At 44.0% G+C, this 13,508-nt stretch overlaps 1 protein-coding gene across 9 annotated transcripts in view; it reads left to right on the forward strand.

Annotated features, from left to right (window-relative positions):
- The window catches only part of ARMC2 (armadillo repeat containing 2), a 135,694-nt gene that overhangs the window by 66,814 nt on the left and 55,372 nt on the right, over positions 1 to 13,508 (forward strand). For all 9 annotated transcript variants that reach the window (XM_073336949.1, XM_073336955.1, XM_073336952.1 and 6 more), the window contains 2 exons: positions 7,024 to 7,126; positions 9,684 to 9,904. In XM_073336949.1, the coding sequence (XP_073193050.1) occupies positions 7,024 to 7,126; positions 9,684 to 9,904 (324 nt within the window). The remainder of the gene's footprint in view (positions 1 to 7,023; positions 7,127 to 9,683; positions 9,905 to 13,508) is intronic.

The following is a 13,508-nucleotide window of genomic DNA, read 5'->3' on the forward strand; positions in this document are numbered from 1 at the left end:
GCAGAGCTCATCAGCAGAGGTGACCATGATGGAGTCCCAGAATCGCAAAAGAGCTCCAGCATGGACCGAACGGGAGGTACGGGATCTGATCGCTGTTTGGGGAGAGGAATCCGTGCTATCAGAACTCCGTTCCAGTTTTCGAAATGCCAAAACCTTTGTGAAAATCTCCCAGGGCATGAAGGACAGAGGCCATAACAGGGACCCGAAGCAGTGCCGTGTGAAACTGAAGGAGCTGAGGCAAGCCTACCAGAAAACCAGAGAGGCGAACGGCCGCTCCGGGTCAGAGCCCCAAACATGCCGCTTCTATGATGAGCTGCATGCCATTTTAGGGGGTTCAGCCACCACTGGAGATGGAGGCAATATGGAAGCAGGTTTTGGGGACGAAGATGATGATGATGAGGAGGAGGAGGTTGTAGATAGCTCACAGCAAGCAAGCAGAGAAACCGGTTTTCCCGACAGCCAGGAACTGTTTCTCACCCTGGACCTGGAGCCAGTACCCCCCGAACCCACCCAAGGCTGCCTCCTGGACCCAGCAGGCGGAGAAGGGACTTCTGGTGAGTGTACCTTTTAAAATACTATATATGGTTTAAAAGCAAGCATGTGAAAGGATTACTTTGCCCTGGCATTCACGGTTCTCCTAGATGTACTCCCAAAGCCTTTGCAAAAGGTTTCTGGGGAGGGCAGCCTTATTGCGTCCTTCATGGTAGGACACTTTACCACTCCAGGCCAGTAACACGTACTCGGGAATCACTGTAGAACAAAGCATTGCAGTGTATGTTTGCTGGCATTCAAACAACATCCGTTTTTTCTCTCTCTGTGTTATCCTCAGGAGAGTGAGATATAATTCATGGTCACCTGGTTGAAATAGAGTGCTTTTCTTCAGGGGACACTCAGAGGAGCCCATTCCTGCTGGGCTGTTTGCCTGTGGCTAAACAGAAATGTTCCCCGCTGTTAGCCACAGGGAGGGGGGAAGGTTGAGAAGGTAGCCACGCAGTGGGGGGAGGCAAAATGCGACCTTGTAACGAAAACACATGTGCTATGTATGTAATGTTAACAGCAAGGTTTACCCTGAAAGAGTGTAGCCACTGTTTTATAAAATGTCTTTTTAAATACCGCTGTCCCTTTTTTTTTTCTCCACCAGCTGCATGTGTTTCAATGATCACAGGATCTTCTCCTTCCCAGAGGCTAGTGAAGCTTAGAAAGAAAAAAAAAACGCACTCGCGATGAAATGTTCTCCGAGCTCATGCTGTCCTCCCACACTGACAGAGCACAGACGAATGCGTGGAGGCAAATAATGTCAGAGTGCAGGAAAGCACAAAATGACCGGGAGGAGAGGTGGCGGGCTGAAGAGAGTAAGTGGCGGGCTGAAGACAGGGCTGAAGCTCAAATGTGGCGGCAGCATGATGAGAGTAGGCAGGATTCAATGCTGAGGCTGCTGGAGGACCAAACCAGTATGCTCCAGTGTATGGTTGAGCTGCAGCAAAGGCAGCTGGAGCACAGACTGCCACTGCAGCCCCTCTGTAACCAACCGCCCTCCTCCCCAAGTTCCATAGCCTCCACACCCAGACGCCTAAGAACGCGGTGGGGGGGCCTCCGGCCAACCAGCCACTCCACCACAGAGGATTGCCCAAAAAAAAGAAGGCTGTCATTCAATAAATTTTAAAGTTGTAAACTTTTAAAGTGCTGTGCTTAAAGTGCTGTGTGGCATTTTCCTTCCCTCCTCCACCACCCCTCCTGGGCTACCTTGGTAGTCATCCCCCTATTTGTGTGATGAATGAATAAAGAATGCATGAATGTGAAGCAACAATGACTTTATTGCCTCTGCAAGCGGTGATTGAAGGGAGGAGGGGAGGGTGGTTAGCTTACAGGGAAGTAGAGTGAACCAAGGGGCGGGGGGTTTCATCAAGGAGAAACAAACAGAACTTTCACACCGTAGCCTGGCCAGTCATGAAACTGGTTTTCAAAGCTTCTCTGATGCGTATCACGTCCTCCTGTGCTCTTCTAACCGCCCTGGTGTCTGGCTGCGCGTAACCAGCAGCCAGACGATTTGCCTCAACCTCCCACCCCGCCATAAACGTCTCCCCTTTACTCTCACAGATATTGTGGAGCACACAGCAAGCAGTAATAACAGTGGGAATATTGGTTTCGCTGAGGTCTAAGCGAGTCAGTAAACTGCGCCAGCGCGCCTTTAAACATCCAAATGCACATTCTACCACCATTCTGCACTTGCTCAGCCTGTAGTTGAACAGCTCCTGACTGCTGTCCAGGCTGCCTGTGTACGGCTTCATGAGCCATGGCATTAAGGGGTAGGCTGGGTCCCCAAGGATACATATAGGCATTTCAACATCCCCAACAGTTATTTTCTGGTCTGGGAATAAAGTCCCTTCCTGCAGCTTTTGAAACAGACCAGAGTTCCTGAAGATGCGAGCGTCATGTACCTTTCCCGGCCATCCCATGTCGATGTTGGTGAAACGTCCCTTGTGATCCACCAGAGCTTGCAGCACTATCGAAAAGTACCCCTTGCGGTTTATGTACTCGGCGGCTTGGTGCTCCGGTGCCAAGATAGGGATATGGGTTCTGTTTATGGCCCCACCACAGTTAGGGAATCCCATTGCAGCAAAGCCATCCACTATAACCTGCACATTTCCCAGGGTCACTACCCTTGATATCAGTAGATCTTTGATTGCGTGGGCTACTTGCATCACAGCAGACCCAACAGTAGATTTGCCCACTCCAAATTGATTCCCAACTGACCGGTAGCTGTCTGGCGTTGCAAGCTTCCACAGGGCTATCGCCACTCGCTTCTCAACTGTGAGGGCTGCTCTCATCTTGGTATTCATGCGCCTCCGGGCAGGGGAAAGCAAGTCACAAAGTTCCATGAAAGTGCCCTTATGCATGCGAAAGTTTTGCAGCCCCTGGGAATCGTCCCAGACCCGCAACACTATGCGGTCCCACCAGTCTGTGCTTGTTTCCCGAGCCCAGAATCGGCGTTCCACAGCATGAACCTGCCCCATTAGCACCATGATGCATGCATTGTCAGGGCCCATGCTTTCAGAGAAATCTGTGTCCATGTCCTGATCACTCACGTGACCGCGCTGACGTCGCCTCCTCGCCCGGTATCGCTTTGCCCGGTTCTGGTGCTGCATATACTGCTGGATAATGCGTGTGGTGTTTAATGTGCTCCTAATTGCCAAAGTGAGCTGAGTGGCCTCCATGCTTGCCTTGGTATGGCGTCCGCACAGAAAAAAGGCGCGGAACGATTGTCTGCCTTTGCTCTGACGGAAGGAGGGGCGACTGACGACACGGCTTACAGGGTTGGCTTCAGGGAGCTAAAATCAACAAAGGGGGTGTCTTTACATCAAGAAGTATTTCAGGCAGGACTTCACGGAGGGTTCCAATAAGAAATGGTGCACCTAAGTTATTGTTCTTATTGGAACGAGGAGGTTAGCCTGGCCTCTGATTGATACATGGCTAGATTTATCTCGCTGCACCTTCTCTGTGAGTGACTGCAGTGTGACCTAGAGGAATGAGTCCCCTAGACAGGGGAGGAGGCAAATGAGTACAAAACAAATCTGGTCTATTTCTTGTTTTGATCCACTCCATCTATCTTTTACATCTTTGGCTGGCAGCAGACGGTGCAGAAGGACTGCATGCCATCCATATCTCATGGCTGCTCGGCAGAAGATGGTACAGTACGACTGCTAGCCATCCTCATCTCTTGCCTGCCTGGCAGAAGATGGTACAATACGACTGCTAGCAATCCTCATCTCTTGCCTGCCCGGCAGAAGATGGTACAGTACGACTGCTAGCAATCCGTATCGCCTGCCTGGTCACCATAAGACGGTTCAATAGGACTGACTGCAGGACTAAAGAGAACGACCTGGTCAAGTCACTCCAAATTTAGTCCCTGCGCCCATGTCTGTCCAGGCGCTCCCAGCCGACGTGGCCAGGAGCACCTCGGACATGACGATGACGGCTACCAGTCGTACTGTACCGTCTGCTGCCACAAGGCAAGGGGTTGCTGCTACTGTGTAGCATTGCCTTACCGCGTCTGCCAGCACCCAGGAGACATAGGGTGACGGTTACCTGAGCAGGCTCCATGCTTGCCATGGTATGGCGTCTGCACAGGTAACTCAGGAAAAAAGGCGCGAAACGATTGTCTGCCCTTGCTTTCACGGAGGGAGGGAGGGAATGGGGACCTGACGATATGTACCCAGAACCACCCGCGACAATGTTTTAGCCCCATCAGGCATTGGGATCTCAACCCAGAATTCCAATGGGCAGCGGAGACTGCGGGAACTGTGGGATAGCTATCCACAGTGCAATGCTCCGGAAGTCGACTCTAGCCTCGGTACTGTGGAAGCACTCCGCCGAGTTAATGCACTTAATGCACTTAGAGCATTTTCTGTGGGGACACACACACTCGAATATATAAAACCGATTTCTAAAAAAACGACTTCTATAAATTCGACCTTATTCCGTAGTGTAGACATACCCTATGCTTGCTGCTTTCCTCTGCTTTGCACATTGCTTTCTCTTACTGAGCTGGGACCAGGGCTGGGGCCATCCCTTCCCTGCTCTGCTGCTGCTTTTTCTGCATAATCCTGTATTGAGATCACAGAACAATATTCCTTTTTGCTGCGAGTTACTATATTAATCGCTTTAGACATAGACAAAATGTCATTTCCCATTGGAGTATTATCCAACACAACTACTCTCAGAGTTCTCTCCAGATCTTTCCACTCCATGGGTACTTTAGCTAAAGGTGCAATGAATTTGTATTGCCCCAGTGCTAGGAGTTCTGCATACTCTGCGGGGAGCATGTCTACCTGTTCAACTGTGGTTTTTGTGACCAAAGAAATCTCTGCACCAGTGTCTACCCACCAAGTGCATTCTTTGCCATTTACCTTGGCTGCTTCAACAAATTCTATGTCCATCTCCAATGGGTCAGACCCCTCAAAATTAATCAGGAGACTTGCAGGTTTTTCTTGGGATCCTGTGTTAAGAACAGCTGTATTAACCTGGGCTGGAGAGGGTGTGGGCTTAGCTTCTTTCAATTTAGGGCAGTTATTCTTCAGTTATTCGGTGGAATAATATGTGAAACACCCTCTTAGTGTTTTCCTGTACAAGGGGTCTGCAAGTGGGATTTCCTTTGGAGGATCTATTTTGGACCCTCACAAAAAAAGTATTAGGTTCACTGTCAGTACAGGAAGTATAACATTTCAACCTGTCAGCTTACTAGAAGCAAACACTTTACTGAAATTACCCAGTTGCTGATGATTTATAATGAAAGCAAAACAAGTTTATTAACAAAGAAGCATAAATGAAGTGATACCAAGTAAGAGAAATTAAGATAGAGATGGTTACTGTCACGATGAGCAAGGATGCAAAACCATGCTCTGTGATGTCCCTAGCCTCTGTTTGAAAGAAATTGGTAATAGACAACGGGATGGATCACGTGATGATTATCTGTTCCGTTTATTCCCTCTGAAGCACCTGGCATTGGCCGCTGTCAGAATACCAGAATCCTGGGCTAGATGGACCATTGGTCTGACCCAGTATGACTGTTCTTAAGTTACACTTAAATAAAAGTGAAAACACGCATTAAAAAGTCTAAAACTTAATCTAGCAAAATACAGTCTTTATTCAAGATGGTTTCTCTCACCCACAGTCTTCTGTCCATCTTTTAACTGGTTGGTCTGGCCTGGACTCATCACAGAGATCAAATTGCTCAGTTACTTTGTATCCTTAAAGTGAAGAATAATTTAGGGGTTCGCTCCGGCCCCTCTCCTTATAGTTCAGTGACCCTTTGAAATGTATTTTTCTGACAGGTACGCCCAGATAAATTTCATTACTTCATGCTGTGTAAAGGAGCTTTGAAATCTGGAAGATAAGACTCCATGCTAGTTCCTTCTTTGCTGGTGGTTTGCTACTATGCAAATTATTTCTTCCTGCTATAGTCTCTGATACAAATGAATAGCCCATTGAATATGGGCCGCACCTGGTTTGAGGTGTCCACCTCTTTCCTTTGTCTGGAGAAAACCTGTTTATCAACTCCCCATGATATGCCTGGTTTAAATATCTTTTAGTCACAGACTTTAAAGCATGATATTAATGAGTATCCATAATTTCACATAAGCATTATTACATTTATATTTTGCAATGATATTGACCATTGTATTTGTTTTCAAAGGATACATTGCAAGGCATTTGTACAAACATCATTGCAGTTGTGTGTAGGGTGTGAATACAGGGATGCCAAGGGCCACAAAGACACTTTACCATGAAATCTTTTTCCGTTTTTGAAAAGAAGAGGGAATGCAATTCCATTAGAACATAAAAAATCATGGAAAGGTTGTCATTGTATCTTTACAACTTTCAGTTCCCCTTTTACAGTCCTACATTCTTTCCTTTGATCATCTTCTCCTGTCAAGTCTCTCTCCTCTTGAACTTAACTGGTTAAGATAGTCCCTGAAGTTTGAGGGCATCTTTCATGGTGAAATACATTGTTTCATATCATATTTTATTTTCTAGCATAGAGTTTAATATACAGATCTCATATTCTTGTGTAGCCACTGTATTTTGCATAAACGGTGGATCCTGCTCAAACAAAGAGAGACAGGGATTATTTTTCTGTGCTATAGGAATAATTAAAACAAAAAACCCTGCAAATTCGTCAGATAAAAATCTTTTAAAAACTGATCCCAAGTAGCATGTGTTGTATTTTTTTTAAAGAGTAGTCTAGTTTAAATTTTCTTAAATTGTTTTAAATATTGAGGTGTTAGAACCTTTGAATGCTGAACCTCATTCTGTCCTATGGAAGTCAGTTGTAAACCCCCATTCACTTTGGTCCCAAATCAGGCCCAGTCTGATTAGTTGTCAATGCCTTCTATAGGAACTTTAGAAAGTCCACATACTGACTAGATTACTCTGGTGTACTTAACTTCTAAAATATTATAATGTTTTCTTTTACCCCAAAATATACATGTGATTTTTGTTTCTCTTCTTTCTGTCTCTCTGCAGCTCAAAGTAAGTGGAAAGAATCTGCTCAATGTCTGCAAGCTTGTGTTTAAAATTAGTAGAAATGAGAAAAATGATTCGCTCATTCAAAATGATGGTCTATTGGGTATGTATTCATTTTTATATATACTAAAATAAATGTTGAAATACAGTAGTAAAAATGCTTGTCCTTCAAATGTTTTGGAAAATTTATGACAGCTGACTTTTGCTGTAACTGTATTCCCCACTCTAAAAATGTGAACATTATGGAAAAGCATGGGAGTGATGTGCAATCCTGTTTTAAATTTGTTGTTTTCAGTAAAACTTTTACGTATCTTCTTAACTTAGGCCCTGCAAACACTTCAGAAACATGCTTAACTTAACGAATGAGTATTCCCATTGAAGTAAATGGGACTGTTCACCTCCTTAAAGTTAAGCGTGTGTGTTTGCAGGATTGGCCAGATCATCCCTTCCAGTTGTAAGACCTATGGGAGATGGGTCCGGGGAAGGAAAACTCCACAAGGAACTCAGTAGAGTTCAGACACAAGGTATCTCAGTACAGGGCAGTTGCACCTATATTCCCCCCCGTCATCCAGCAAGGACATGCACTCTAGGGGTATGTCTTCACTACCCCCCGGATCGGCAGGGAGCAATCGATCCAGCAGGGATCGATTTATCATGTCTACTCTAGATGCGATCGACCTGAGCGCTCTCCTGTTGACTCCTGTACTCCAGCACCGCGAGAGACTCAGGCAGAGTTGACGAGGGAGCGGCAGCAGTCGACTCACCGCGGTGAAGACATCACAGTAAATCGATCCAAGTACGTTGACTTCAGCTACATTATTCACATAGCTGAAGTTGCGTAACTTAGACTGATTTTCCCCCTCCCTCATTCCACCCCCAGTTTAGATCGGGGCTTGGTTTCCAGGCTCCCCAGCCGTGTCTCCTCCCTTTCTGACTGGGTTATTTCCAGGCTGAACAGTTCCCTGACTGTACTATGGTGTCCCCAGCAAAGACTGTCTGCCGAAGCAGGCCTGCTTCACTTCTCTCCTTGCCAACAGTTTTATAAGTTATCACCCAGTTCTTTCTAAGCAAGCACTTTAATTACAAGCATTACAGAGAAAACATATTAAAACAATAAGCATACCAGAGATCACCCCCTCACTCCAAAAAGGGCTCTGTTTGGTGATGGTCCTTAAAAGCCTGCACAAGGTGTTTTTTTCCTATGGGTACAAGTTCATCACAGCCTCCCAAGAACCCAAGTCTGATGGGGCATCAGTGGGCCAAAGACCTTCCAATGCTTTCCTTAGGATTGGGCCCTGCCAGACCAGAGGTTCTGCCAGATTGCAGAATTAGAAAGAAGGCCCTGAGTCAGTGAGGCTATTGAACCAAAAATCCTTTCCTTGTCTGTTGTTCCCTGGAAAATCCAGTTTGAATCAGTATATGTGGTGATGGTAGCTCTTTGGAAGTGTTATACTGTGAGTGAATTTTCCTTCCCCCTCTTCTCTTTCCCACCTTTCACTCTTCTTAGTTCCTGGAGGGCTGTGATCCCCCTTCCTCATGGAAATACATACAGTCCTTCAATAGTACATAAGCATTTGCATTTTTAATACAATGAACTCCTAAAATACTTAAAACTTAATTCAGTAAGAATAGACAGATAAAGCATATCTGTGTGTAAGCATCATTGTTTAGCTTTTGGTCCCATCTTCCCATGGCTTTCTTCATTACTTAGTTAAAAAATGTGGGTTTTGTGGGGTGGTTGTTTTTTTGTTTTTTTGGGGTTTTTTTTGCTGGAAAGGGTTTATAATTTGGGATTGATTTGTGGATGGAGGAATGGGTGATATAAGACATAAGAATGCTTTGGAAAGTTTTTTTCCCTATTGTTTCAGTGATTTATTTGTTTATTAAATGTTTTACTGGGATACAGAACATCAACAGGAATTATTAAAACAAACAGCTGACTTTTTTTCAGTCCACGAAAATGCTGAAAATGACTGGAAACAGAAATTAGTTAGTTTCTTTTTAACTGATCCAGTTATCTAGAGATTAAAGGTTCAAAAACTAACCTCACATTTGTTTAATTATCAAGTAAGAAATATCTTCAAAATTCTGATTACTTAGTTTTGTTTGGGCGATAGGGAGGAAATAATGCCAGATGAAAATGATATTTTGGGCACATTTACTCCTCCTATTGTCTGGACCAGCAGTTAGCTAGCACATTTAAGCTTAGGCCTATGCTGACATTACTGATAATGCTGGTATACAGGGAGCACTGCAGTAAAATGTCATTGATTTTTCGGTGCCTCAGTTTTTGGGTGGCCATCTTAAAGAGGCCTGATTTTCAGAAAGTTCTGAACATGTGCTCTCTGAAAATCAGGCCTTTTTAAAGGTGTCTCAAGTTGAGCATTCAAGAATTGAGGCACATAAAACCAATAATTGTTTTTCAGACCTTGACCAAGGATTTTAATGATGACCACGGTGCCTACAAAGCTTGTATACACGTCTTATACTTCAATAATTACCCCTGGTTTCTATCCAAATACTTGGTTTGTCCAATCCATTGATGAGAAAAGTATGATAAACACTGTAAACCCCAATTTTCTTTTGCAGTTAATCTTTTTAAAACTAAAGTAGTTCAAATATAAATGTCAGTCTTTCTAAACACTAATATTCTTTTTTAGATTCTTTGTTGGAGATCCTGAGATTTGAGGATCTACAAACAAACAGTGAGGCTTTTCTGTATTGCTTGGGAGCAATAAAATTCATTTCTGGAAATGCAATACTCCTTAATGAACTGGTTAACAAAGGAGCTGTTGAAATACTGGTTCAGTTCATGAAGCAGATTAATAATATTAAAGAAAATGACACACGTTTCTCCAACTTGGGCCACCTATTAGTACAGGTTAGCATCTATTTTTATTTCAAAGATATAAATACAAACTCCAATGACCAAATTAAATTAAAGCAGCTAAGTTGTGCCTGTTTACATAAGAGAAAGTTGGCCCTAAGTATTTGTAGACTTTATTGAAAAATGGCATTGTCATGAAGTTGTTCATGGCCAGAATTTAGGTTTGTGGAGTATTTTTTAAAAAACGTTTTTATAATTGCTCTTTGAGTGCTCTTAGTGTGCTGGATGTAATACCAAAACTAGAGGAAGACAATGATCCCTGCCCCATGTTGCTTACAACCAGAATAGACAGGTAATACAAATCAGCCCCATAATGGCCCAGGAGAGTAGAAGAAGCTATTACCACAAAACAGTGCATTTAAAAAAAAAAAAAAAAAAAAAAAGGGGAGGAGGAGAATATAATACCACAACTTTGCTTGGCAGGTTAATGTTTGTATACTCTAAAGAAGCAATGTGTTTTAAGGAGACAAAAGATACTTATAATATCCGATCCATCAACTGACAAATGGTGTGTTGGGAAGGCAGGGATCTATCATGTTCCAATGGCTATCGATGACCATCACAACAGGCTCTTTGCTGTAGAGGGATAAGAGTACTCCAACCTCAGTCTAGTAGATATAGCAGATAAAATATGTGTTCATAGCTTGATCTGTTTTTTGCATAATTATTTCCTTCCCTTTCACCGTGCATACATTGTTGTTGAGGAGTTGTCCATGTTTTGGCTGCTTGTATTTCTTTCTAGGAAATAACATTTTGTTCAGAAAAGGGTAAACTGTATTAGCTCTGGAAACATACGTTGTCAGAGTCCCTATTGTTAAGTGAAATGATACACTTATGAACAACTTATTATATTAAGTTGTAGACTATTTTCTACATATTTAACGAACAGTTGCTTTCACACTTGCTGCAAGTGTATGACAAGACTGACGACATAGTCAAAAATATGTATGGTATGATCAGTAATATGTAACAATAAAAGCTATATATTTCAGTGGAACCATACACATGGATAGATAGTATAGATTTATGGACTAATGCACATAGTCTGTATCTGAACAGTGAACAGCTTGGCAATTTTAATTTAAAAAAATCAGTGTGGCTACTAAATTTAACCCTGAATTAAATAGTTTAGACCAGTGGTTCTCAAACTTTAGCAACCCAAGAACCCCCATTTTGATTTAAAATTTTTGCAGACCCCCAAGCTGGCTTCTAATTTTCCACAGGGGTGCTCAATGCCTGCTCAGCCCCAGGCCCTGCCCCCACTTCACCCCTTCCCCCAAAACCCCACCCCTGCCCCACCTTTTCCTGTCTCTGCTCCACCCCTGCCCCTCCTCTTACCCGCCTCTTTCCACCCCCTCTCCTGAGCACATCTCATCCCCATTCCTCGCCCTCCCTCCCAGCGTCTCCTGCATGCTGCTGAACAGCTGTTCTGCGATGTGCAGGAGGCACTGGAAGGGAGTGGGAGGAGTTGATGAGCGGGGCCAGTGGCCCCAGACATGACTTGCAGACCCCCTGGAGTACTGGGTGTCTGTGGACCCCAGTTTGAGAACTGCTGGTTTAGACTAATGGCTTGTCTACACAGGGACACTCAGGAAAATTAATCTAAAGGTGTGAATTTAAAGTGAATTAGTTAAACTGCATGAAACCCCTGTGTGGACACCCCAGGTCTGTGCTACGGGCTCTATAGTGGTATAGCTACAACGATATATCTGTTCCACTGTGAGCCATATTGTAGAGGCAAACTTCAGTGATGAAAGATTTTGTCCGTCGCTGTAGGAACTCCAACTCCCTAAGCCATGGTAGCTAGGTCAATGAAAACCTTCTTCTGTTGACTTAGCTGCATCTACACCAGGGGTTAGATCTAGAATGTAAAAGTTTAACTGGTTAACCAATAAGCTTGATGCTTATCGGTTTCAGTTAAGGATTAAACTCTGCTGCTGCCTCGCGTTCCTGGGGTCCTGGCTCCTGCCATCCCATTACGCCCACCTGCCAACCCCACGCCTGGGACCCTGCTGGGCTGCCGCCCCAAACCTGGGGCTCTTCTGCTGACTTCTGGACCCATTATATGTTATAGTCTATATATTGTCAATTCAGATATATTACTTACTGGTGAAATTTAAGGGCTCCTATCTTACAGGGTTTTTAGAGAAACTAACAAGTACAAATGACCAGAGTCTTCATCTTGTAATGGCAGGAAATTGATCCTATGATCTCTGGTTAATCTTCTTTTGGAAGGTGAAAATACTCCAAAGGTCCTACCAATATGTCCTGGTTTTCCCACCCCAAACACAGTAAGCAGTTAATACTGTAGATGTGAGTAAGAATCATTGCAATTAAACACCTAACTCTGCGCTCCCAGCTCCTGCCTGCCCAGCTGTGGCCCCAGCCTCCACCCCTTAACCTTGTCTCTATCCCCCTGCTTCTGGAGACATGGTTCTGCTCCCAGCCCCAGCTCTGGGGAGTGGGGCGTGGAGAATAGGAGGGGGCTGGCTTTCACTTACCCCCACTATTAAAAATGTTCCAGCACCACTGTTTCACAATGAATCTACCGCACAGTGACGCTGGAACATTTTTTCTCAAGTGCCTTTATTAACAACAGAAACAGCCAGTCTAATTTCTAGTCTAAATTTCCTAGTGGCCAGTTTATATCCATCTGTTCTTGTGTCCACATTGGTACTGAGCTTAAATAATTCCTCTCCCTCTCTGGTATTTATCCCTCTGATATACTTATAGAGAGCAATCATATCTCCCCTCAGCCGTCTTTTAGTTAGGCTAAACAAGCCAAGTTCCCTGAGTCTCCTTTCATAAGACAAGTTTTCCATTCCTCAGATCATCCTAGTAGCCCTTCTCTGTACCTGTTCCAGTTTGAGTCATCCTTCTTAAACATGGGAGACCAGAACTGCACACAGTATTCCAGGTGAGGTCTCACCAGTGCCTTGTATAACGGTACTAAAACCTCCTTATCCTTACTGGAAATACCTCTCCTGATGCATCCCAAGACCGCATTAGCTTTTTTCACAGCCATATCACATTGGCGGCTCATAGTTATCCTATGATCAACCAATACTCCAAGGTCCTTTTCCTCCTCCGTTACTTCTAATTGATGCGTCCCCAGCTTATAACTCAAATTCTTGTTATTAATCCCTAAATGCATGACCTTACACGTCTCACCATTAAATTTCATCCTATTACTATTACTCCAGTTTACAAGGTCATCCAGATCCTCCTGTAGGGTATCCCTGTCCTTCTCTAAATTGGCAATAATACCTCCCAGCTTTGTATCATCCGCAAACTTTATTAGCACACTCCCACTTTTTGTGCCAAGGTCAGTAATAAAAAGATTAAATAAGATTGGTCCCAAAACTGATCCTTGAGGAACTCCACTGGTAACCTCCCTCCAGCCTGACAGTTCACCTTTCAGTAGGACCCGTTGTAGTCTCCCCTTTAACCAATTCCTTATCCACCTTTCAATTTTCCTATTGATCCCCATCTTATCCAATTTAACTAATAATTCCCCATGTGGCACGGTATCAAATGCCTTACTAAAATCTAGGTAAATTAGATCCACTGCGTTTCCTTTGTCTAAAAAATCTGTTAC

The sequence above is a fragment of the Lepidochelys kempii genome, chromosome 3 (genome assembly GCF_965140265.1).
Source record: "Lepidochelys kempii isolate rLepKem1 chromosome 3, rLepKem1.hap2, whole genome shotgun sequence".
Lineage (NCBI taxonomy): Eukaryota > Metazoa > Chordata > Testudines > Cheloniidae > Lepidochelys > Lepidochelys kempii.